Here is a 26,188-nt window from a genome sequence, read left to right as displayed (position 1 = left end):
ACATTCCTTCATTGTGCTTAAAAGCTATTTAAATGGTTAGCTCAATTTCAGCTGAAGGAGAGACAGCAAATATATTGTTTTGTTGGAAGAAATTTAAAGCTCGTTCAGGGCTAATATGGATTATAGCGAGCCAAAAAAAGGAAACGCTTACGGATCAAACACACGGTCATATGGCTTTATAAAACAACATGGTCAGAGCAGCCAGCGACGTCCACAGAAGTCTCCAGCTCTGGACTCTCTTCCAACGTCACATCATTTTTCAGCACAAGGCAATCAGACGTGCTTGAATTACACTGTGGTTTAAAAAGAAAACACTTATTGGTGCACCGATCATATTACAAAGCATTAATGATGGCTCATGTAATAGTTACAGGGTTCATTTTGGAAATGGACATCGCTGAGACAGGCATTTATGTTGCCCAGCAATTCAACTGAGACGGCCATGAGGAAATTAAAAAGCTCATGCATCCTCATCCACATCTCATTTTATATATGATGGGGGAAAAAAAGCATTTGATCTTCATTATGATGATCACAACAGAGAAGAATAACACAACTCAGAAGAATACGTTCATTTCCCTGAGGCTCGATTCAATGTCTTTTGTTTAGTTTGCTAATGAAAATACTTCTGAAGTGAGTCACTGTTCAAGAGGAAACATGAGAAAAAAAAAATCCTTTATTTGTGATTCAACTGCCAAAAAAAACATAATTATATACTGTATAACCGGGAGCGAAAGGTGCTCCGTTCTCTTCTACTGTATATTCATCCATCGGAGCATCATACTGAGGCTTTTCTTCTGCATTAACAAGACAATGAAATCTGCTGCCATCTTTTCTAATAGATGTATTACCGCAGGATTTTGTTGAAATAAAGATATATTTCTGCAGTTAGATACCAATAATTAAGTGCTATTTGGGTCCCTATGAGCAATAATAGTATTTCCAAGCAACAGCAGAACATTGGGATGAATAACAATGGCTTCATCACATTGCCTTAACTTACATTTCAAAGAAACATACGAGGGTGGATGAAAAAATTCCCAGACTGATCCTGTTGCGTGTGAACGGAGTGCAGCACCGTGACGTGCATGGAGCAAAGAGAAGCTGTAATCTTCGTGAGTAAGTACTCCAAATTTTGTCACTTGATCAAAATCAGCACTTGAGTTGCATATGCTTTTGTAAGGAATGGTCTGGTTGCATCTGAGATTCTTTACACACCTGAAACTTCAGCAGAAAGCGTACACCAAAATTTGTGCCAAACTCTAGAAAATTGGCAGTGAAGACACAAAAAGCATGTGTAGCTCAGGTGCTGATTCAGATCGAGCAACGGAATTCGGAGTACTTAAAATGCTCTGACTGGATGAAGTACATTTATTTCAATGCTTAGAAGGAAAAAATAGCAAATGAAGATGATAAAAGTGCTTATGTATATAAAATATTGTGCAGCTTTCGCCAACTCAGGACTATTGTTCTGTAATTTGTTGACAACCGACACAAAATCCCATGCAAATCACAGCAAACAGGCATTGGCATATTTAAACAGGCATTAGCATATTTGCTATTTAAAGAGAAGTAACTACAACTTGCTGAGTGAAACAGGATGTACAGGTAACAAAATAACTCAGCAGCTAGTTTAAAGTGTACTTCTATCTGACAGTAATATAAAGGATATGATGCTCTCTTTTATATTGTATATTCTAAGGTGGTGTCTAATTTTAGTTTTATTTTAATTTTATTATCTTATCCATTGCTCTATGTTCTGCATTCATCATTAACTATTTAGCATGGCTGTCCCAGTTTCACCTGCTGTATATTTTGGTCTATAATGGTAATTGTAAAAAGTGCATTGGGACCATATTGCTTAGTAATTTTGCACTTTTAATAAATTGATTGATTGATTATATCCATGAGGTTGGATTAAATATGTGAGACACATCTTAATATAAATCAAAACGGTTCCAAAGCACAACAAACCCCCTCCTCTGAATGGCCATAATGATGAATCAACACCTCTGCAATTTACTGAACAGTATCCCCTTCATGAAGACAGGCTTTATTGCAGGACTGCGGTGTTGGACTGCATTTGTTTTAGCTATGTGCACCTAATCGGCAGGTAAATATGTTAAAATACTCAACTATATCCCCATGATCAACAGCCAAGTCATGAAATCATTTTCAAAGGACGCAGGGTAGATTACAATGACGGTTTCTAACACACTAAACAAGTTATGTCTTCTAAACTTCTCCTGAACTCTGTGGAGACCGACTAGAGTTCGAGCCGCAGCCAGAACCATGCAGGTAATAAAAATAGGAGATAAAAATGATCAAGATCCCTGCTGGCGTTACCTGCGAGACATGATCAAGTCCACAAAACCCAGCCAGACACCGAGATAAAGGAGGAGGTAAATCAGTCTCATGGACCTGCTGTCAGTGCCAGCCTCCAGTCTCAGCCAAAAAGCAAGCAGAGGCATGCGGTCAGGAAAGGGGCAGAAAATTGGAAATACATGAAAATGCTTGGACATTTATGGACCTGTCGGTTACTATTTATGTCACACATTGCCAGTTAAAATGTGACAGAAAAACAGGAGACGAAGAGCTTTGTCCGAATCTCTTTTGTGTATTAAAAACAAATTAAGCAACACAAAAATGTAAAACTGATAATGGAAGGAAACAATGCGATCAACCACGAGGCAATTATCCTCTTTAAGACGTATTAGGAGGTCAGCAGAGATGGAAAAATTCACTCTAATGTGAAATTACTGGAAAATAAAGCTTTGTTCAACTCATGTGGGAGCTCGTCAGCTGCAAATGAAATGTTTCATATCAGAAGATATTTGCGGCTGATAGGAATCCACAACTGCACGCAAATGATCATGAGTGATGTTTTCAAAGGGGCCAAACACTCAAATCTTCTCGCCTGTCTCATCGCAGGATTTTCATTAAGATAGCTGTTAAATAAAGGCCTTCATTCACATTTTTCTATCAAGATATTTTAAGGATGAACGGTGGAGTGTCATTGGATCTGTTGCAAGCAATCAGTTTGGTTTGACGGAGGCAACGCGGAGGTCCATTGAGCGGCAAAATGCGCTGTGCACACATGAACAGCTGTGGATATTTTTGTACATTATGGTTCACGCTCTCCAATAAAAGACGCCTTATCTTTCTGGAGGAGAAAAGCTTTTATTATACTCTCTGTTATGGACTTTTTGGCACCATTTACTACAATCTCACTGAAGCAAGTGCTGCAGAAATGAAATCTAAAGAGAAGTCTGAGCCTCAGGCGTCGGTGGGCACTGTGATGGAATAGTGCGAGGTGGAGGAGGTCAGGGAACCGTTGGACTTCTCTGAGTGAAAAGGCTTTAACACACTGTTAGGGCAGATGGGTGAATGGATGCAGCTCAGACAGCTGTAAAGAAACGCTCAGCGTGTGCTAGCCTCTTTGTGAGTGCGCTGTCTGTGATTGACTTTCTTCTTCTTTTTTTTTTAACCAGCGACCATCGTTACCTTTTCTGCTGCCAAAGCAAATGTTCCCACTGCCTTGTTCCCACTGTAATTTTTCAACTTGCCCTCACAATGATTCAGACTGTCGGGACGCCAGGATCGCTGCATGGAGACCAGTGCTGCACCTTATCAATAGAAGCCAGTGACTATGATTTGATTCTATATCACATCCATTGTGCACAACAGATACCATCAAATTTTTGTTTGTTTAGTCGTTTGTTTAGCTGATTGTTTAGTTGGTTGATTGGTTGTTTGTTTGTTTAGTTGATTGATTTGTTGTTTATTTGTTTAGTTGGTTGTTTAGTTAGTTGGTAGGCTGTTAGTTGGTTGGTTTGTTGGTTAGTTGGTTGTTTAGTTGGTTGGTTGATTCTTTAGTTAGATGTTTAGTTGGCCGGTTGGTTGGTTATTTAGTTGTTTGTTTGTTTGGGTGGCTGGTTTTCTCTCCTTCTGTCTTTCCTTTATTCAATTATTTATTATCTTTTATCCATATATTTCTTGTCTTCTATTTCCCTCTGAAACTGGACTGACTCTTATAGAGAAATGGCTTTAATATGCCCAACTGTAACTTACCAATATGGATTTAGTTCCATTATTATTCATACTGTGGAGATATAGGGTTGGGGGCAATCGGCGTTTATGTGTTTATTTGTTCATGTTTAAAATTTATGTTAACCATTTGCCAGTCAAATTTGTTGTACAAAAAATAAAAAAAAATTCCCTCTGGTGTAGGCAATGTAGGCACAGGCAGGTGCATATGTAAAGCCTCTGTATCTGTTGCAATTCCCAGAAATGACTTTAATGGAGTCGCATTTCCATTTGAGCAAATAAAATGAGAGGTGAGGGGGGACGAGCTGCCCTTCCAGATTACTATCTTTAGCTCCAAAAATAGAAGACCTAATGGGGGGAAAAAAGTGATTTAAATCCAAATATCATTACCACCCAGTGCACCACCTGGGCCCAGGACACTTTCCTCAACACTGTCCAAGGCTTCTCCAGGTCTGCTGCTTCACACCAGAGGGAGCAGGACAGATGGTCGTAAACACATCAAGCTGTTGCGCAAACTGCAGTCCCAATCTCCTCCTCTGCATCTGCGCAGGGTCACCTCAAGAGTCTGCAGTGTTGCACAACCCACATAACTGTCTTAACATGTGGCCAAAGGCAGGATGTACATGTTGTCTGTTCACTTCTACTCGTACTAAGGGTTTTGTTGTCCTTCACAGATTTGTGCGAATGATTCATTTTGTGTTTGCAGTTGTTTGTAATCATAGTGCATTATGTAGGTGAAACAGCCCTTGAAGCTACACACTTTGTGATCTTTTTTTATCTGAAACATTAAATCATTTCATCAGAGAAAATAATAAACATCACTCAGGTTTGTTTTTGTTTTTTTCAGTTTTTTACTGGGAGCTTTGACGTGTGAACACTTTATAGCCCTGGTAAATTTATGAAGGGTAAAATTGGGCAAAGATTTTGGACAATTGCAATCCTGCATTTCACCATCTGAGTTTCTACGTCTTGAGAAACAAAACTATAACGGTGAGGGATTCATCCAGCCTCTTTGCTATGGCATGTACAGAATTCATTTTTCATTTTTTGAAGGCAAGCATTAAGAATCTATTTCAAAAATACTTAAAAAAAAAAACACCTAAAAAAACACCATATTTAAACCAAAATACCCATTTGCTTTTACCGTCTTTTGGTGTCAGTTATTTTCCAAAGGATGCAGCAATGCTGTAGCTTACATAGTGTTTTGTAGAATTTTAGAAACTTGACCAAAAAAAATGAAATGTTCAGGTTATACACTCACCTTAAATGTTGTGCTTTATTTTACAAAGCCCACATCTACATTCATGACTTATTGTAATCATGATTTTGCTCGTAAAACTTTCAAACTGAAACTATATTCCCCAGTGGTAGTTTATCTTTCTTCTCAGTAGCGTATTGTCCGGTTAGCAGGAAAGGTGTCCCGCCCACGAGTAGTTCTGATTGGACTGCTCTGTGAAGCAAACCACATTTCTGACCAAAATAATGTAGCAATGCGGGAGGACTCAACCTATGCAGCTTTACTGTGTATATGGTAGTAAATCATCCTATTCGTGGCAGCAAAAACATTTTATTGTGGACTGGAGAGTTTGGAACGAGTTACAAACTACACCACCAGCAGCGGCCTGCTTCTTCCAGAGTTCAGAGTTTCAGTTGCAGCCACAGTGTCCCCTCTTCCTGCCTTCTTCCTGATCGCTTCACCACCATTCCCTTTTCCCACCATACTCTGCTTCAAACTGTCTTTTCATCAAAGCCTTCATTATATTGTACTGCCTCTTCTAAAAGTCACTTCTTTGCAGACTTGCTTCTTTTGTAGCTGCTGTTTGTTTACGAACTACTGTCTGCACATTCCAGCTCTGGTCATCCAGTAAGGTCACACATCTGAGTTCTATAAATGAGTGGTGCGTGCATTTATTTGGTAATATCTCTCTAAAACTGTCCTCCACTCTGAGGTCAACAAAATCATCTTCATACATCAGTTTTTACATTATATATTTGTACTTCCTGTTGAGTTTCTTAATATTAGGGCCATGTGACAGCTGAGTGAAGATGTTCTGTTGACAGGTCTTCATTTCAGCAATTTGAATGCACCATCAGGAAGGAATCGCGGGTCTATGTGGTTTTAACACTGTTGAAACTTCACAATTGAAATAAAGAACAGCATGACCATGTGCTTCATTATGATGCATTATTTCAAGGAAGTTTCAAGTCTCTATTAGTCGACTTTGACTGCATACTGAAAAGAGCTGAAACCAGTGAAGCCCCCGGAAATTATAAAAATGTGTAAAAAACACTGGAATGGTCCTTTGAAGTATGAGGTGCCAATTGATACTCAGTTGCCAGGACACACTGAAGATGTTCAGCAGTAAGCGGCCCAGCAAACAGCCCAAAATTGAAGGAAGAACAGTGGTCCTCTTCCACACAGGGCTGCACAATTCTGGATAAAATGAGAGTCCTGATTTTATTTGCTTAAAATTGGGAGCACGATTCCTGATTGCTGGTGCATCAGCTTTAAGACATAAGATTTTCTACTAAAACATGAATCTAAATATTGAGATCAATCAGGGAAACATTGTAAATTTCAGATCAATTGTATCAATGAAATTCTACTACTAAGTTTAATAAAACACTGATAATGAAAATGTTCAAAAACTACAGACAATTATAATTAATGACAGAGAATATAAAATCTTAATTTAACAGTTAAAAAAAAATCATTCCAATATCAGGTAGTTTTCCCTGAAGCTGTGAGCAGTGCTGTGAGGTGCATGTAATTCTCAGCGGGCGGGCAGAACTCAGCAGGATACCTGTCATGATACTTGCACATCAACTCTGGGCAACGGAAAGGGAATGCTATCTTTCAACCTGAATGAATCACTGAACATAAAAACGATCAGCTGTAGTCTCTTGTTATCTTATTCAACCTTTGAACCACTATTTTTCTAAGCACTGTCTTTTATTCGGTGTCTCTCACCCGCCGTCACTCTGGGTTTACGTTTCCGCGGGTTTCCGCTGCTCTGCATCACGCTGTGTAACCCAGCGTGGTCATGTGTTGAGAGTGAAAGTAGGAGCGCTTGCTTCGATGTGGATGATGGTCCGAATGGAGATTGGGATTTTGTTATGATTAATTGTGCAGCTCTACTGTCAGACCTCTGACAAAGGACGTCTGTGGTACTGCTGCAGCTAAAACAGTCCGAGCTAATTTCCATCAGCTGAACATGAAGTGATGTCTGCTCACCTTTTTTCCTGTTGAAGGCGCGGTTCATAGTGGAAAATGTGCGTCTCGGAGGTCCCTCCTGAGTATCTGCCAATATTCCACCTGGAAAAAGCAGCAGGGAGAAATGAATTAAAAAAAAAATGGGTTTGACCTCAGGCCTTCACTAAAAGGAACGTCCAAAAAAAACAAAATGAGCAAAAACTATGAAAAAAAAGAAAAATTCCCTGAGTGAGGCAAGGCTTGGCTGTCAGAATGTGTGAAAATTAGAGTCCCAGTTCTTCTGCATTACATTTGTTTACCACTGACCCGCATCACACTCATCATCTCCATCAAAAGGGAAGCAACAACGTCGCACAGTGAGAAGTAACATTGTTTACCACGATCCTTTTACAGTCAGTAGCATTCATATACAAATCTTTCCAACAGAACTAGGGCACATTTTTCTACCCAAGTGCTTCAGCTACACAAACACGTAACATTCATAGGGCACCGAACCTAAAAATCCATAGTTTAGTCATCACAAGAGATGGCAGCGTTGTTCCTTAGCATCTCCAGATTTCTGTCAATATTAAAATGATCTCAGTCAAAGATAACATTGGCATTCACACAATTATTCCACTCAATTCTCCGAAAGTAAGACGATGACGTTGAATGCGGGTTATGGCCAGAGTCAGCTTTTTCGTCTTTCTTTAAATCTTCAGTAGTTGTAGCAATGCATGCTGAATGTGTCCTTACACACAACCTGGTACAGTACACTGGGACTGTGCTACTTTACAGAAAAGGAGCAATTTCCTTTGCAAATGCAAAACGAACACCTCCACAGCGCCTGTAAATGTGACACTGCTTTGACTGCTTTTCAGGCCTTTGCATCAATTCCCCCGTGAGAGTTCAGCAATCCAGAGGACAGTAAGGACAAGCTGTCCAGGACTAGGTATAGCTGTCAGCCTGCTCCACAATCAATATTCTTCACTCTTTTGTCATTGGAAAATATGCAAGGCCTGCCGCATAACAGTTATTTCAGTCATTGCCTTTGCAAATACACATTAACATGGTGCCTGGGCAATTTAGAAAATGAATTGAATTTTTCCATCGCAGTCATTTTACATTTATCATGTGAGGCCTGAGATGTGAAACGTTTTTAGTGAATGGAAGAACAAAACTTGCTGAAGAATGAGCACCGAACTGCCAACAGGCTGCAACCGACGATAAACTGGCACAATTTCAGAAACGAGGTTTGGTGAATGAAAGTTATGTTAGTTCTCTACATGAACATCCAAGGAGATCCATTGGACTGGGGAGTCATGGAACTGTGAAATGTAAGCCAGTAAACATTTCTGCATTATGTATTTAGTGTGGTGGCAGATTAAGATTTTCCAAATTTAATATAGATCAAAATTAAAAACTGTAGTTGTCAAGAGGGAGATTAATTACAACTACCAGTATTTATCTCAATCTTCAGAGATGCATACATCAATTAGAGGTCTTAACAAGTCCAAAAGTTTGGACCTGAAGTACATTTACAGAAAATCTACCAATGCTCAATATGCATGAATATATTATTACAAAATATTGAATGACCTACAAATACCAATTATGGAATTGACATAACTGGCGCCATTCAGAAAACAAGCCTACAGATGAACATCATTATCAACTCAGTCTTCTGAGCTGAGAAATAAGATACAAAACAGAGTGTTTGAAACCAAATCGATCACTGTTACATGGGAGATTAATGGATCAATAGCTTTGACTGAATAGCAGCAAGGTGCAACCATATAATTAGTCATGCTGTCAGGCCAAATGGGAGGAGCTGGTGACAAAGACACAAACAAATAGACCATACTTTAAAAAAAAAAAAAAAAAAAAACTAGACAGATCTGAGAAAGCTCCAATTATCTCTGAACTTGATTCCAAAAGGCTCCGAGAAATGGAAAATGTCCATCTTCACACAGACCATAATGATGTATGGCATATCATTTTGGGAAATACAAATACAATGCATGTGGGTTCTCACTGTAAGGGGATCTTTTACTCTGACAGAGGCCCGGGAAAGGGTTGGAGAAAATTTAAATGGAACAAGCTTCAGGGTGGGGACTGGGACATTCCTCCGTCTGCCAAAACAGAATATTTGCAGCTGAAAGAGACAACTTGTGTTCCATATTTACAGGTTTAACATGCTGCTGTTTAAAGCACAGCACAGCCAGATGGACGATGGCGCCACTATTGTTTACATTTCACCAAAGACAGGGATGGTGATTCCTGTCACGTCTCTGCATCAAATTACTCAGCAGCATCTGGTTTGCCAAATGAAGAACCTTGGCAGCAGAGATCTCGGTGCTCTTCTAAGCAACTTTGATATGATTTTTGCTGGAGGGAGCGAGCGAGCGAGCGAGCGAGCGAGCGAGAGAGAGAGAGAGAGAGAGAAAGAGTCAGTGTGGCAGGAAGTGTGGAGAGGAGGTGGGGGGTGTCTGGTCAGCCTCTTTTCATTCCCACCAAGAACATAAAAAAGCATTTTTAACCAAAAGCAGCACTCTAGAGGTGTGGTGCACCTGAGGGAGGAAAGGTGAAAAAAAATAAAAAAATGCAAATAGACTCCCACTGGAGCCATCTCCCACCTGTGTTTTGACAGCTGTGAAATGCGTGACACCAATAAAAAGGATTGGAAATCCATCGGGCTTTTTATTACTTTTCGCATACTATTTATTTTTACTGTTAGTACGTACTGCAGCTGCCCTTGAAAAGTATGTACCGTTGCATGTAGTACGTATACAACTGGGATGTACTATTTCATCATAAACATGCGACTTGAAATTTGACCCATCGTCATTCATGTCCGCCGGGATCCACATAGCGGGACATCTGAAGAAAAAAGAACAAGGATGTGATTTGGAACGAGTACTGCTTCCTTTAAATGCCTCTTCTTCTTCTTCTTCTTTGCCTTCCTTCTTTTTGTGGGCGGAGCATTAGCACCACCAACTCTCTCGGCGGCTCAGTCGATCTGACGTCTCTTCCGCCGCACAGAGGATTGTGGGTCAGAACAGTCAGAACATGCTCGCCTGCAGACTGCAAAATACAAACCAGATGTAGCAGGACATCCCGCCACTTTTGGCCTACTGCATTAAACGTACTATGTATTGGGATATACTAAATCTTCTTTTGGCATACTAAATAGTGTGGTAGTACGGATGGATATTGGAACGCAGGGTAAATCATTAAAAGAAAATGCATTAATTGGCCCCAATCACTTGTGTAGACGGGCTTAGTTTAACCTTAAAATTCCTCACTAAGAGCTTTAAGATCTTCGAGCGGACTTTCTCTTTCTGACAACCACAGCGGAAAGGTCAGGCGGCAGACGAGGCCCGGCTACTTTTTTTTTTGTTTGTTTATGACATACTCGGATGTAATGCAACTCTTCTCAACCTGATACTGGACCGTGATGTCACTCATTGTGATTGACAGCCGCAGCGTTGGGCCCGTTTTAATAGCTTCCTGTCTGGTGAGTCAGCGGCACCCCTTGAGAAAGCTGCCGACCCCTAAGGCACACGGACGCACGCGCATGCGCGCACACGCACACGCACACACACACACACACACGCACACGCACGCACACACACACACACACACACACACACACACACACACACACACACACACACACACAGACTTAACACGGAGCTGCAAATGCCCTCAGTCTCCCTCCGATGTTTACCAGCCGCAGTGGAAGCACCGGGGTTACGTCCACAGAGGAGTCTGCAGTAGATATGAATGTATTGCTCAGCAACAGTCCACAGTGAATGAGCATCGCATTTATGCTTCATTATTATAAATACTCCCAACAACAAAAAGGAAAAGGGCACACAATTCAAGAATAAATGCCAATGAATTGCTTTTACCGTGTACAATTAAAGAGTCAGAATCTTTTTTTGTGAGCTTTTAGTAAAACCAATGGAGACAAAATGAGCCAGCACTTTACTTACTGAGAAAACCATCCTCCCAAACACAGCAAAAACCATGTCCACAGTCTGACAATTCACCTTCAGTGACTCAAACATTTGGAATTCAGCTTGGGGAAAAAAAAAAAAAAAAGAGTCTTTCTGGAAACGAGCGTAACCTACTTCGACTTCTGTCGATCCCAAACAACAATCTAAAAACAAATCCAAAAGTTTGACTAATGTTGAAAAAGGCTGAAAAAAAAAAAGAAGGAAAGAAAGCAAAGATAACGTCCCATTTATAAATGCCTTTCAGCTACTCACTAATCTGACCCATATGTACTCAAAAGGCAGCAGGCTTTTAACATAGAAGCGAAGCATGCACTGGGGTCTCAACAGAATGCATCAGAAAAGAAAATCAACAAAGAGCCTTTGTTTTCTTCACTTTTTTTCCTCGCTAGCTAAAACGCAAAACATAAAACATCCCAACTACAATCTGCTTGTGAGTTTGGGTCCCAGAATTCCTCAGTTGAATCAAACCGTGGTGTCTTGGAGTCTAATCTAAAAGCCAGGCTCGCTCACTCTCACAGCTCACAGCTCCGGTGGATCAAATGCAGCTTCCTCGACATACTTTCTTATCAGGGTAAAAAGCACCTCTACCCTTTACGGGGGAGAAGATGGGAGGAAATAGATCTACGGAAGAGAAACATGCAAACAACAGAGCTGAGATAAAAGCGACTTACTTTGCCTTCAAACTGGAGTGGAATAGTGGAGAGGAAGTTCCAGCGGGTCTTAATAGTTTTCAGCTGTGGGCCAGATGGTGGTACACTGAGGACTGCAGTAAGGAGAGATGATGGGGTTTGCGAGCTCAACAAGAAGCTTTTTGCCTTGACACAAGATACTTGACATTCAAACCCAACTTCCTCCGCCCACAGTTTGGCCAAAAGGAGTTTTGCATGGGCGAAAAAAAAAAAAAAAAAAAAGAGACCCCCATTTTTTCAACATGAACTATTTCACCACGATGCATCGAGGCATACCGGAGATGACCTATAAAAGCCATCGTGCCAGAGGTTGCAGTCTGACCCTTTTGCTGCAGTGCATGATTCATCATCACACTATGTGCACTGGCAACGGCCTTAGGTCAACGTTTTAGCATCGATCAAGGCAGCGGAGTATGGCCAAAACATTATAAAGCAGGAGTCACAATACTCCTCCGACTTAAAGTGCTAAAAGCCTCCCCTGTGTCAACTTAATAATACCCTTTCTTCTTCTACCACTGCACTCCAGAAACATTGAGGGGCTCGAAGTGTGCATGCTGGCAGCGGAAGCCGTGTCACACCACTTTAAAAAATCTTGACACCCGGACGTCCTTTTTATCACGTAGAGATGAACTGCCAGAAGGTGAAGACCAGAGGGCACCGGGCAGGACAAAAAGGATGAAACAGGAACTGACAAACACCTCAAACTGCAGCCCTGTTACTCGGCTTGTGGACATCTTTTTTTGTTTCAATCTCAACATCTACAACCTCATGGTAATGTTCTGTCCCAGGGGTTTAATCAGGGAAACTGTGGTTTGCGTGTCTCCTTCACCAACTTGCATGCATCTCAATGAAGTGCAAACACTTAAGGAAGGGCAACGAACCACATTTTAAACAAAGAAAGGCGGATAAACAAACTAGGGGTAAAGGTGAAATTCGATCAAGATAGGATGGAATTTAAGTTAATGTAAAAAAAACTTCACTAAAATGTTGGCGCTGTCAGTGGTCAAGCGTTCAAGCGTAATTTTAGATACTGGGCTTCGGCAGGTTTCCCCAACAATGAATAAATTCATCTTAAAATAATGAGCCTACTTTAGACGTACATTAATTCATGTCTGCATTAATAATCAGTGTTTCCCCTACCATTGTCTTGGGAGGGCGGGCCCCCGCGCCAACGGGAACCCCCGCCCTCCCTGAAAGAAAAAAAACATACTCGTAGAACTGCAGTTACGTCCAGTAGCTACTATTTATTTACTTAGTTCCTGTGCACCCATTTTATTTCAGCTCAGTGTGAGAGTCCTTTGTGCATTTTTCTGTTAGCGCGCTAATTTGTCTGTTTCTCTGCTCCGCTGCGTGTCTGCGTTTCATGAAGGCTGTGCAGCACTGCAGTGCAGAAGGTAGACCGGTGACCGTTACTGCAGTTGATAACAGCTTACGTGACTCTAGAAAAGGCGCAGTAAAAGGCTCAAATTAAGCTATCGAAAGGAGAAACCTCGAACTCAAGCTGCTGAAAACCAGACCAGAATATCAGAATTCTTAAAACGCACCCGACACGTATCTACTCAAAGTGGTAAGGATGCTGATGTTAGCATCGAGCTGGCAGTCCTAACCAGAGAGCTGCAGAGCCCGACGAGTAGCGGTGACGACCCGTACTGCCCCGCCAAGGCTGTCTGCCTCGGGGAAACACTGAATGCCGATGTGAATAAAATGCGCTCCAAGTGTGCTGTGTTTCTTGAACATGAGCTTCAAAGAACTGGTTTTCTTGATGTGGACCGCAGCAAGTAAGAAGAAGATTAGCTCTGAAGTGTTTGGGGAAGTAATCCAGATTTTTACAAAGCACCTTCAAAAACACAAAAGGTCACCACCACTTGCCAGCCAATTTACAAAGGTCCTTCAAAGGAAAAGAGGACATTGTTTGTTCTTTTATTTTGAAAAGGTCTGGTTTGAGATCCAGCCTTGAGTGGTGGTGTGTTTTTGCTGGCCGCCAGACTTTTTGGTTTTCTGCCTGAGAGAGCGTTTAAAAACAGGGAGGGTCTCCGGGTTTGAGCTGTTCTGTTGACACTTTATTTTTCTTTGGGTTTTTCTTCCCTCTGCCCTGAATCATTTCATGTTTGCCTCTTGTATGAACAGCTGTGGAGGGGTAAGGGAAGTGGCTGGCCCAGACATTTTCCGGGAAAGTGGGGCCCTTTTAGGTACAGATAAAGTGGGGTAAAAAAAAAATAAAAGGACAGGAAAAAGGCTCATTATGCAGATGTAAGTGGACAAATTGAATTGTCTTTTCCACATCCCCCCCCCTCTTTCTTTTTATTTTGCACAAATTTGATACAGTGCAGGAAAAGCCATTCCATAATTTGGTGGCACTATATCATATAGAAAACTGACCTCTGCAGGTGAGAAATTTAACAAGGATGCAGATCTAAAAATTGACAAGTGGCGTGAGAATGAACCTGTAATTGTACTTGAAAGTAAGTCTTGAACTGTTCAGGATTTTTTTTTTAATTATTCTGAGTGTGTCTTATAGATAAAAGCCCATTTGATAAATATTAATATCATAAATTGCAAGGATGTTAAGTTTCTGAAATTGAGAGTGAGGTAAACTGTGTGACTGATCGGATTGTTACCCTAACAAAACGTTTCTGGAGCATCAAGATTTTGTTGAGAATATTTGTCTCTGTAAATCCAGTAAAAGCTTAGTCGTCTCTTGTAGATTGCGTCGATTTACGAGACAAATAAAATGTCCGAGCAATGCGTGTCATTTTGATGAAACGTGACCGTTCAAGACAGCAGCAAAGGAGCATGACAGACACAAACAACTCAAATGCATCTCGGTCAACAGTTCAAAACAATCCTAGAGTCATATTTTCAGACTTTGTTAAGTAACTCAGCTGCAGCATCGTATCTTTTTTTCCCCCTTGTCTCGTGTTCAGTAGAAAAAAACACAAGGACAAACAATCCATTTGGACAATACAGCACGCAATAAATAAAACAATGCACTGCAAAAAAGTATCTTCATTCTGCTACCAATGTTTGCAGTATCTAGTGCTGCGTTACAGATTCATACAAGTTCAGACTCCAATTATTTCAATCCTCGCCTGGGATTGCGAGCGTGAGTGTGTTTGTGGGAGTGGGTGGAGAAGCAGGAATGTGCATCTCAATGAGAAGCTTCTCGGTGGATTTCCATTGAGATTTGCAGCCTCCACATGATTTGTGTTCCCTCTAAGCAGTAATGCAAAGTATTAATGTGTGATACCAGGGGTGTATTTTCAGCTGGCATGACCGGTGCACGTCTCTGCATCATCCCCTGCACCAAAAAATGTGGATGACTACGGCCAAGAGTGAATGCAATCATTTCTGTCCGCCACTCAGGATGTTGAGCTGAAGTGATTTATATCCAACCTGCTCTTGACTTGAAGCAAAATACAGGAGGAAGAAAATTAGGTTAGACTCGGAAATAAAAACAATGATGTTGTAATTGGTCAAAATCATTTTGAGTTCGATCTTAAGTCTTAAGAAACCAGACTTGGGAGCATTAGAATCATAATCCCTGCTGAAATGTTGCAACAAAGCTCGATATTAAATCCTCCTGGAGCATTTTCACATTCAAATATAAAAGGCAGAAGTGGCTAACAAACTGCCAATCAGGTGCAGAATGAACAAACAAAAAAATTGAACAACAATCATCCCATTGGCTGGGTGAGGCTCTATTTATGTTGACAAAAAATGCCAATCACCTTATATTAACATGCGCAATAATTTGCTTATTATTAATAGGTACACTGTTTAGTTCAAACCAAGGAACCTGCAGCCTTTGCGAAACATCACACAACTATCTGTGCAAGTTTTACAGATCCACACAAAAGTTTTTGATTTTTACTAAGTACCACGATACTGTTTAAAATGAGCCAACAAAGCCGGCAGGTATGTTTGAGCGATACATTCAAATTGAGGTGTTCGATTTGAGACAACTCCACCCCGTCAAAATGAAACGTATCACACAATTAAGTGTATTAACGAAAGTATGCAAAATTTAAACACAGTATATGAATGTACAAAATGTCATGATAGTCCACACAATTGTTACAGTATGTGGATCAAAGTGCGGGACTACAGTTGGGTAAGAAATGACTATGATAAATAGTGTCAAAATGTAAACAATGATGCTTTAGTCAGTTTATGGGCCAAAATATGGGCCAATAGAGGGCATATGGGTAACTAATATGTTTATATCTGCTGTATAGAAGAGGCATATTTACAAAAGCCAGAGTATTATCATTCAAGTCAAAAGCAGCATTACATGTTTCGTATTCTATTCTTCCATATTCCGATGGGCCCCCATAATGGGAACATATTGTAAGTGCAATCTACTGTAAAATAATTACCCCGCCTGCCCCTCCCCGTCTCAGCTCTCTGAAAGTAAATTACATTCATTATTTAGAGTTACGCATCTCAGCTGCCAGCTGTGTAAAGCCCAAAAACCTGGAAATATGCAGCAACACATGAGAAAACCTCAATCCTCACGACTGAGGAGTCAGAAATTGGGAAGTGTTTTTGGCTGAAAAATGAAAATGAAATGTGCGATGAATCAATTATCAAATCATTTTGTCAACTAATCGTTTCAGCTCTAAAATATTTTCCTATGTGTTTATCGATTTCATGACAACCATGCCAGACTTCCAACCAACAGTTTGTAAAATAAAAAGTCAATAAAAAGTTTCTGCAATGCATTAGGCTCAGAGTTGTTACTTCAGCGACCCCAATCAATACCACAATATTCAATTAAGCTGGATCTTAGAAATGTTATATTTAGCGGCCAAAAGGTTATTTTTCAAAATGGTGTGTGGTTGTGAGGTCAGAGAGGACGATCTTACGCAACAGACGTGAGTTTGGCTTGGAATGAACATGTGTTCTAACAATACAGTGCGTTTGTGACAGCATGTGTTCTCAGCCAATCGTGAACTCCGTCTTCAGCAGGTAATTGTTTGTAGGCAATGAACAAGCCTCAAAGTGCATTAACATTCATTTCTAAAAAAGAAACGCATCCATTTGCCTCCGAACTGTACACAGGAAAACTCAATAGGTCATTAACTGGCCTTTTTTCTTTTTTTTTTTTTTTTTTGCTGATTCTACACAGGGAAGCTAATTAAAAGAGACAGGCAATGCAATATCATGAGGTGCAAGGTGAAAGCAGGAGGGTGTCTGCTGCTAATATTCCTCTTGTACTGCAGAGCTACACGCTTGCTCTCGATTGCTCAAAAGGTCACACCGTGTCTGCCGTTATGCTCGACAGTTGATACGAATAAATTATTTGTTTTTCGTTCAACTGGTTTCTTAATTCAACGTTTGGGTACTTCCACATCAGGCATGATTAATCTGTACCGCCCAGGTTTTCGACCTCACAACTCCCCCCGCTGACCAGCGTTCATATCAGATTAATGTCCCACACCAGAATACGCCTTGTTTTCTCATCATCATCCGCACAGGGAAATCCAACTGATGCAGTTCCTACAGCAAACATTAAAATGGAGCATGTTACTTCTGTTTTTGTTGCCCAGAGCTGGGCGAGATGGACTAAATCAAATATCACAATATTTTTTTTTTTTTTTGACCAAATATCGATATTGTAACGATTTCGTAGGAATGACTACTGGTGCTTTCACAAAAATATTTAGACGATTACATTTTTGATAAATAATCATCAGTAATGAGGTTGTAATGGCGAAGTGGGTAAAGGCAAGTAACAGACCAGCTGGAACACTTTGGTAAGTTCAGAAAATGACAACACTTTACTGTAATGCAGCCTTAAAACCAGGAAAAGACAACAGTAATGCCATCTCACTATGTGCCTGTCTTCAAACCTCATTTGTAATGTCAGGAAGTGGATAACAGCGTTGAGGTCTGCCCGCTTATGCTGATGTTGTGGGGAGACAGGCGGTGCAGAGAAGCCCGTTCTTCTAGCTTTGAAAGCCTGTCTCGACAGACAGTCAAGTGATGTTGATGTTACATCCTCGACAGCAGGATGGAATAGCTTTACCCCCCCCCCGATGTGTATTGTTTCCAAATATGCTGATAGGGACCCGAGTCCGCCTCTTTCGAACGGACTCAGGCACATATTAGCATACAGTACAGCGTTCGCGGTTACCAAACCTTGGACTCCTGTTAGTATGGGCAGCGTGGAGTACCAACAGTGAAGGCATCCTCAGTTCTGCTGCATAAATTTGGTAGGAGACTAGATCTCCTCCTGGGTCATAAAAGGCACAATTAGATCCAACAGCACTAAATTTGGGAATTGTGAAGCGGATTATATTCTGCATCACAGGTCACAGAGACGTGCAATTTAAAACAGATAAACCTGTGCAACAATATGTTCTCCAGGAAGATTAATTGCGACTGTTAACTAACTGTCTAGATGAACTGCATTTGTCTTCTTTTTTTTTTTAAACCAATGATATAAACATAACTAGTAAATGTACACTCAGCAAGAACTTTATTCAGGACAGCTTTGCAATGCAATCCAACCCAATCCAATAGTTCTTCAAACATACACGATGCGATCAAAAAGTTGAGACTTTCTCCTGTTGCGCAAGAATGGAGCGGAGGTCAGTAATGTACACGGAGCAGGGGAAAGCAATGACGCAATCACGACAAATACCGCCACAATAAACGTCAAGTAGAACAATCACTTTTCATACAGAGCCAACAAAAATGGAAAACGTATAAGCTTCATAGAAATAGAATTGATGGCGGAGCTATTGCATTAGATTGCATTCGACTGTACAGGTGTTGCTAATCAAGTCCTCAGTGAGTGTGTATGAATCATGTAGGCTACATTATGAGTACCTATTGTTATTCAATGCAAATCTTTATAACTATGGATATAAATTCACATGAAATGAAATGCTGTATAGACGCAAGACTCCTACCAACATTTGTGTGTTTCTGGCCTCACGTAAAAACAACACAAACAGTTAAGTTTGTTCTTACTGTAAAGTTTACCACAGCCTTGGGAAACATTTCAGGAGTGTCCAGATTTCTTTTGGCTTTGGTTGGAAAAATGTCTTACAAAGCTGAGCACGAACATCTTTTTTTTTAGTCAGAGAACCTCAGTGTCGTGTTAGTCTTGGAATTTTAATCCACCACATACATCAGGGAAACGTGAATTCAAATCCTCTTTTTTTTAATACAAATCCTCCCACATGTCACCTAAGTCAATACAACAGAAACCTGCAGGCATATCAGATACTTCAAGGCCTCTGCAGTCGGGGCTCGCTGGCTGAGTCTATATAAGTGTTTATCTACGAGGCATTAATGCGCCGTTACAACCGACAGCTCGAATAAAACACTGAAATTATCTCACAGGCTAACGGATCTGCTCGGATGCAGTCTCCAACTTTCCATCCATCAATAGTTTGGGATGTTTTGTTTTCAGAGAAACCCACTACAACTGTGTACCACACACACACTATCAATGTTGTAGCACATTTAGCATTTAAGAGTTTCATTTTTATTTTTTGGGGGGGGGGAAACTCAGCCAAATGCTAATTAGCTACAAATGATTCCTGTACTCATTTCAATGACTAACAGTAAACATCAGTTACATTACATCAGACACGTCACAAGTGTACCAAGATAACTCCACCACTCAACCACCAGATGGTATCAAGCTCTCAAGGCAAATCAGGACCAAGACAATGTCTGAGATCCAGATTTGGACCTCCTCCCACAGCGTCCTTTTTAAGCCGATTAGCTTATCTTTTAAACGTTGATGCAAAGCTCAAAGTTGCTTTGTCCTTCCGGGTTTAGTCAAAATCAGACCACTTAAGATTTTACTCAAAAAACAAGGTTGGGTGGACGGGCAGCTGCAGGCAAGGTACAAATTTGGTCTCACAGTACTTTATATAAAGCATAACTCCCCTTGACACATACTTGCATATAAATACACTCATAAACCTCACATATAATGGTGTAAATTGTGTATTTTAATAAAGGAGGGCAATTTTTTTTTTTTGAATTTTCAAATCGTAGAAAATAAAAACTTTCATAATTTATGCGACAATTGTCTTGCCTTATTTCCCATGATGTTACAGGAATCTGGTAGTAATGTGTTATTACGGCCAGAAGGTGGCAGTAGTGCACCTCGAGGCTTTTTGGCAATTCAATAACAGCATTACACAACAAAAGGAAAACGAGTGCGGCGCTGTGAAATTAGCTGCTACGGTACAAACAGAAGCATCGTACCAGAAATTCTGAGAGCCATTAAGAAATAAACAAAGAGGAGGTCCAGTGTAAACTCTGTCATGTAAAGCCAGTATATCTATCACAGCAATGCAGTCATTTGAGAGTAAATCCCCGAGCAGACACTCCATCCTCAGATCAACAATCGATGACTTGCTTTGTCATCGGGTGAAGGGAGTTTGGAGTTGGATGTGCAGGGCAAAAATAATAATCAGAACCTCAATGATGACAGCTAAAAATGTACTGCTCATCAGCTTCGTTGACGGCGAGGGTTTTTGAAGTTTGATGGCATTTGTCTCTCTCAGTCTGTGTGCGATTGCTCATCTCAATCAAAGCTTGATTCGAGTGTGAAGCTCGATTTAGTTCTGCTTGCAGGGTGAGAAAACAGAGAGAATGTTGAGGATAAAAGTCAAACGTGGATGACGGGAATTAAAATATGTTGGAGAATTAGTGCCTCATTATCATTTCATGAATCGTAATTAAATTACTATATTTAAAGTAAATAACTCAAAACGCAGGTGCAGACCCATAACATGCTCTACAAACATTAATGCACTAAGTCAAAAGGTTTGGATATGAGATGGAAAAACATTCTTCCACATCATGATGGAAAAACACTTTTTTTTTTTTTAATGATGGAAAGTTACAGAGGGAAGAAAACTGGAGCAGTAAAAACAATTCTAGTGAAACTAAACTTTCTGTTAGTCGTGAGACAGTTGTGGTCACTGAATGTGAAAGACATTTTTATTTTCATGCTGTCTTATTTGATACAACTCGTGGCCCTTCAGCTTAAGACTTCAAAAGTCAAAACATAATGGGCGAGACAAGCCTGTGGTGTCTCATGAGAAAAAAACTGTTGTGACATGTATGGATGCTGTTTGCAGATCAAATCACTTTAAGCACAGGTGTGTCACTGTGTCACACTTTTGCCTACAATATTTGCAACTGCGTTTCCCGTGATATTCTCTGTTATATGATTGATCTCTCCAGGTTATGTGACGCAAGTCTGCAAAAATTTCAAAGAGCAGCACTTTACAGGATTCCTTAAGACGCTTCTGCAGATTGTAGGGTGGGGGAGGGGGAGGGGGGAGGGTAAAATATCATTTGACTGGTGCAAAAGAAATGCGTTCCTGTCTGTTCTGACTCTGACATGTTTATCCCTTTGGGATGTCTGTAGAAGAACTGATGGTAGACTTACTTTCTTTTCATGTGCTTAGTCATCACTCAGTTTTATGGTACTTATTACAAACATGCACTGCAGCAACTGCGCCACAGGCTCGATGTGTACGATGTCTACCAAATGGTAGCAGCTGGATTTATTCCCTGCCTGTTCAAAGTAATGGTCTCAGACACAAGTTCATGTAAAACCATGCCATGAAAATATGTTTAAGAACTGAGCAGTAAAAACATGAACACAGCGCGTGTCTGAACTAGAAGCAGGTTTTCTGACTAACAATATGCTGCTTACCTTGTGTGTGTGTTTAAATATATATATATATAAATAAATAAATATACATGTGTATATGTGTGTGTATATATATATATATATATATATATATATATATGTATATATATATATATATGTGTGTGTGTGTATATATATATATATACACACACATATATATACACACACACACACACACACACACACACAGACATATATATATATATATATAGAGAGAGAGAGAGAGAGAGAGAGAGAGAGAGAGAGAGAGAGAGAGAGAGAGAGAGAGAGAGAGAGTATCCCAGAAAAGGAAAATAACAATAGCATATGTTACACATAAATATGTAATATTACCTTGATCACGACCCCCATTGACGTCTGTTGCCGTTTCATGTTTTTGTTAATCAAGGACCAACCATAGAAATTACATTCCTAAACAACTATTACATAATCACTGGATCACTATCAAAGGAAAGCTTTTGTTTTGAAGTGCCATATTTGTGAACTGCATCAGTGTTGGCAGGTGGTGGTTGGGGTTGATGGCAGGTGTACAAAGCTTCTTTCTCACACCGAAGGCCAGAGTTTCACATTCAGAGTCCATGGCTAAATCCCGATTAATGACTTACAAGAACCAAGCAGGTCGGTTAAAACTTTCCTTTTTCTGCACGTAGAGGTTGCCGTCTTTGTTTACCGTTGCCATGGGGATTTTGAAAACGCTGACACAGATAGGGGAAGAGGAGAAATATATCGACTGAGCTCGTCGGCCAGTGGCAGGTTGACCAATGTTCAGTAAGTCAAAGTTACATATTTGGGATTTAATGAAGAAACGCTTCCTCGTTTTTTTTTGATAGAAAAAGATAATCCAGTTGTAATTATGGTTCTTTCAAGATGTCGTTGCTGTTGCATGTTGTATAGAAACGTGACTGCTAGTTTGGAAAGCATTTAAAAGGAAGAACATGTTTATAGATCAGGTAGAAAGTATGGTGGTGTAAATTTCAGTTGCGGTAGCTTTGATCAAGAAGAATCAAATTCCAGATCGGACATCTGTTTATTGATACATGTTCAGGGAACTAATTGGATTGGTGCACTCTAATCTATTTACCATTAAATATTAACCAAAACAAGCATTTTTTTTTTCATTGATTACTAAACTTTGTAAAAAGGAAAAAGTATCTATACTTTCCTGCAATGTTTTGACTTGCACAACTCTGTTAAGTGCATTTTCAAATATTTCATATTTTTTTTTACATTGTTTATATTTCTGAGAATAACTGCAAAGAACTGCTGGAAATTGTGCAGTAACACTGATAATAGTGCCAGCAGGACCTAAAACCGAAATTATAAGACCTTACCCTTTGAGACTATGAGGCCATTAAAGTTTATAGCAGTATGGAGCTGCAATCTGAACAGTCCTGATCACGTTTGCAGCTTAAAATGAGCACAGAAATGTCTGCATTGTGAAAAAATAAAATGTCCCCAGCCCTGAAAAAGAGCCCAGAAAATCTGCCACCGAACCTAATTAAGATAACTCACTAACGTTAAAGAAGGAAAAAAAAAAAAAAAAAGCCTTGGAGATGGCTTCACAAAGAGAAATCCCATTACTGCGTTACTGTAATAAAGCTTCTTTCAGTGGTGTGGTTTCCTCTTCTAATGAATTCCCAGGCGAATAAGTAGAATCCTGACTTTAAAGCCAAACCTTAATCTAACTTGGCAATTGCAGTAATCTGAAACTATTTCCTGACATTTTCAATAATGCATTCACCAGCATACTATTATTGCAGCTATAATGTTTATGGCATGCATTTTTTTAAATCTGAGAAAATGTCCAAATGGGACGTAGCCTCATTGTCTTTATAACGTATTAAAAAAAAAAAAAAAATACAAACGCTATTTCTTGGAAAACTCCAGCTGGGCACAGGACTCGAGTGCAGCTTTCCCAAAAGGCTTGTCGCCCCATTTATGCAGCCAGATTTGATGCTGTTGCAGAAACCAAAAAATGTGCTCACTGACCATGTCTGGCAACCCAGACTACACTTGTTCTTTTATACATGAGTGTGTAAATAAGGCTCTTTTTAACTTTATTTGGAGCTTCAAAAACAGTCAACAGTGCGTTGACTTTTATGCCAGCAGTCAATATCAAGAGAATTTCCCTTGATAAAACAGTGCATTACTGATTTTGCATGTAAGACTGGTCCTTAAATTTGAGAGCAGATTCTGGAGTTTTGAGCCCAGATGGAGAAGCCTGGTTCCTGACCGGAGTGTGAATGTGAATTCCTGGGGAAAGGAAACAGCTGACCAAGCACAGCATATCTGAAAGGGCCGTGGCAGCTTCTCCAACGTGTTTGGATAAAGACCGTACAGATCCTTCAAGGGCCTTCATCTTAAGAAATGATGAATTAATGCTTATGCTGCATCCAAGTCAGCAACGACCACTGCCTTCTGAAAATCCAGGCAAACTGGCAAAAATATTTTTCCTCTTTAACCTCGCTAGGCTTTTACACATATCTTCATTTTATTTTGCTTACTTTTAAAAGTATTTTTTTTATCTATTTGCTTTTATTTATCTATTTCCTCCACACTTCCATACCTTTCAGCATCTTTTTAGCTTTTAGATATTTTTAATTCCTCTCACCTGTCCTATCTCGTGTTTTATCCTGTGTTCTGATTAACTGAAACTTTTTAATACACTGTCCTAGTTTTTATACTCATTTTTAGTTTCTAGTTCTCATCACCCTCTATTATAACACTCTTATTGTCATTTTAGCTTCTAATTTATTTTCTACTTTTGTTTTGGTCTCAAAGTGTTTTTTTAAATCGTCTTATTTTGATTTTTCCATTTGTATTTAATCGTCTTTTTTATTTATTTGTTCTCAAATTGATTTTATTTTTCTGGTCTACAACTCTGTGTTATTATTGGAATGTCAATCATCTGTAAAGCACTTTGAACTGCACCAAAATGTATGAAAGTGCTATATAAATAAAGTTTGACTGATTGATTGATAGATTTCCACCATTTTTACACTCAGCCAGGACTATTTAAATAAAGTCAAATTTTAAGTAGTAAACAAGTTCATTTGTGAAATAAATAAATCTCTGTAGGAGGAGTGAAGCCAATACTGTGCAATTCCGTGCATTTCAGGGCCGCGTAAACGTTTTATAAAGAATTAAAATGCTTCTTTAACGGGTGTGACACACTCATAAATCTTGAAGAAGCCTTTGAGTGGCCCATTTATGGTCCAAATCTACCTCAATAATTTACTTCTAATCTCCACCCCTGTTTCTGCATGATAAGACATCCCCCGGCTACAACATAAAATCTGGCCAAAGTCATTTATACAAGGCCATATTTTACTGTCAGCAACTGTTTTTAAAATGTACTGACTACATTGGAGAGCCAGGCAAGTCTTTATTTTATTATCAAAAGGAGTTTTCAGGGCATGTAGACTTGCACAGACACTCGAAATGCACTAGTAAGAAGACAAGGCACTCAATATAAAAGGTCTGCAGAGGCTTAAATGGGACCTGAAGGATAAAAGATTTCCTGTAACAGCACAAACTGTCCTCTTTTAAATGGAAAACAAGGTGCTGCTAAAGAGGCACAGCGTTCGTGTGAAGTCGATCCCATAAGAGAAAAGAAAAACTTTAATCACTTTTTCTCCAACACTGCCAAATTTAAAGCACGGTCCCCTTTTTCTCTCTCTTGATCCCTCTCCGTCCTGCCTCTGAAATAAAGCCACTGACTAAAGTAAACCACTTTGAACAGGGTTACAAAGAGGGAGGGAGATTGGTTGTAAAAGGCTCAGTGTAATGTGATTGTGATATATTTTTCAGTGCTTACTTACTAATCTAATCTTTGATCTTCAGTGAAAATAATGCCAGACTGTTATAAAACAGACAATTGTGCATCAATTCAATCAAATTATTACAATTTACAATTGCACACACCTCTCAATGTGATCGCAAATACATAAGCATGTTATACACACCGATCAGCCATAATATTGAAGGCACTGACAGGTGAAGCATATAGTATAATACAACATAATATAATACAACAGCCCAGCAATACATTTGAAGGATTATATAATGGTATGTTGTTTGTTCAATCTGATTCAAAGCTGTGTTGATAGATTTTAACAGTCATTTTGGAGATTGAAATTTGTGGTGCTGTCAAACTGTCATACCGAGAAGTGTTCCTAATATTTTCTCAACTCAATTCATTTAAATGGTAAGGGCAAAAAATTAGGAACACTTCTTAGTATAGCACAAATTATATCTTCCAAAGTGACCATAAAAATAAATCAAAACCTCCCTCAATCAGACTGAATAACAACTGAACATTATGATCTGTATGAAATGAGGATTTATTGCTGTTAATGCTTCACCTGTCAGTGGTTTTAATGTACATATCGCCACATTTAAACATAACTCTCATCCAGGCACAATAAACACTGAAACTCTAACGACTTCTAACGCTACTAAAGCTGGTAATGACAGCTCACAGTGGCGGGCTTGTTCTCCAGACGAGCGGCAGTCGGGAACAGTGACGGTCAGAGCAAGTCAC

General features: G+C 39.7%; 1 protein-coding gene across 5 annotated transcripts in view; it reads right to left on the bottom strand.

Moving 5' to 3' along the window:
• gulp1a (GULP PTB domain containing engulfment adaptor 1a) overlaps positions 1-26,188 on the bottom strand; it is an 82,982-nt gene that overhangs the window by 22,191 nt on the left and 34,603 nt on the right. For 4 of the 5 annotated variants that reach the window (XM_069154848.1, XM_069154847.1, XM_069154846.1 and 1 more), the window contains one exon: positions 7,283-7,363. In XM_069154848.1, coding sequence (XP_069010949.1) covers positions 7,283-7,310 — 28 coding nt within the window. In that variant the 5' untranslated portion in view covers positions 7,311-7,363. Of the gene's footprint in view, positions 1-7,282; positions 7,364-11,933; positions 12,022-26,188 lie in introns of those variants that run through there. The other variant, XM_069154849.1, reaches the window with a different exon arrangement.

The sequence above is a fragment of the Embiotoca jacksoni genome, unplaced genomic scaffold, assembly GCF_022577435.1.
Source record: "Embiotoca jacksoni isolate LCO1_2020_lvr unplaced genomic scaffold, fEmbJac1.0.p SCAF_2, whole genome shotgun sequence".
Taxonomy (NCBI): domain Eukaryota; kingdom Metazoa; phylum Chordata; class Actinopteri; family Embiotocidae; genus Embiotoca; species Embiotoca jacksoni.
This window is presented reverse-complemented; position numbering and strand designations above follow the sequence as displayed.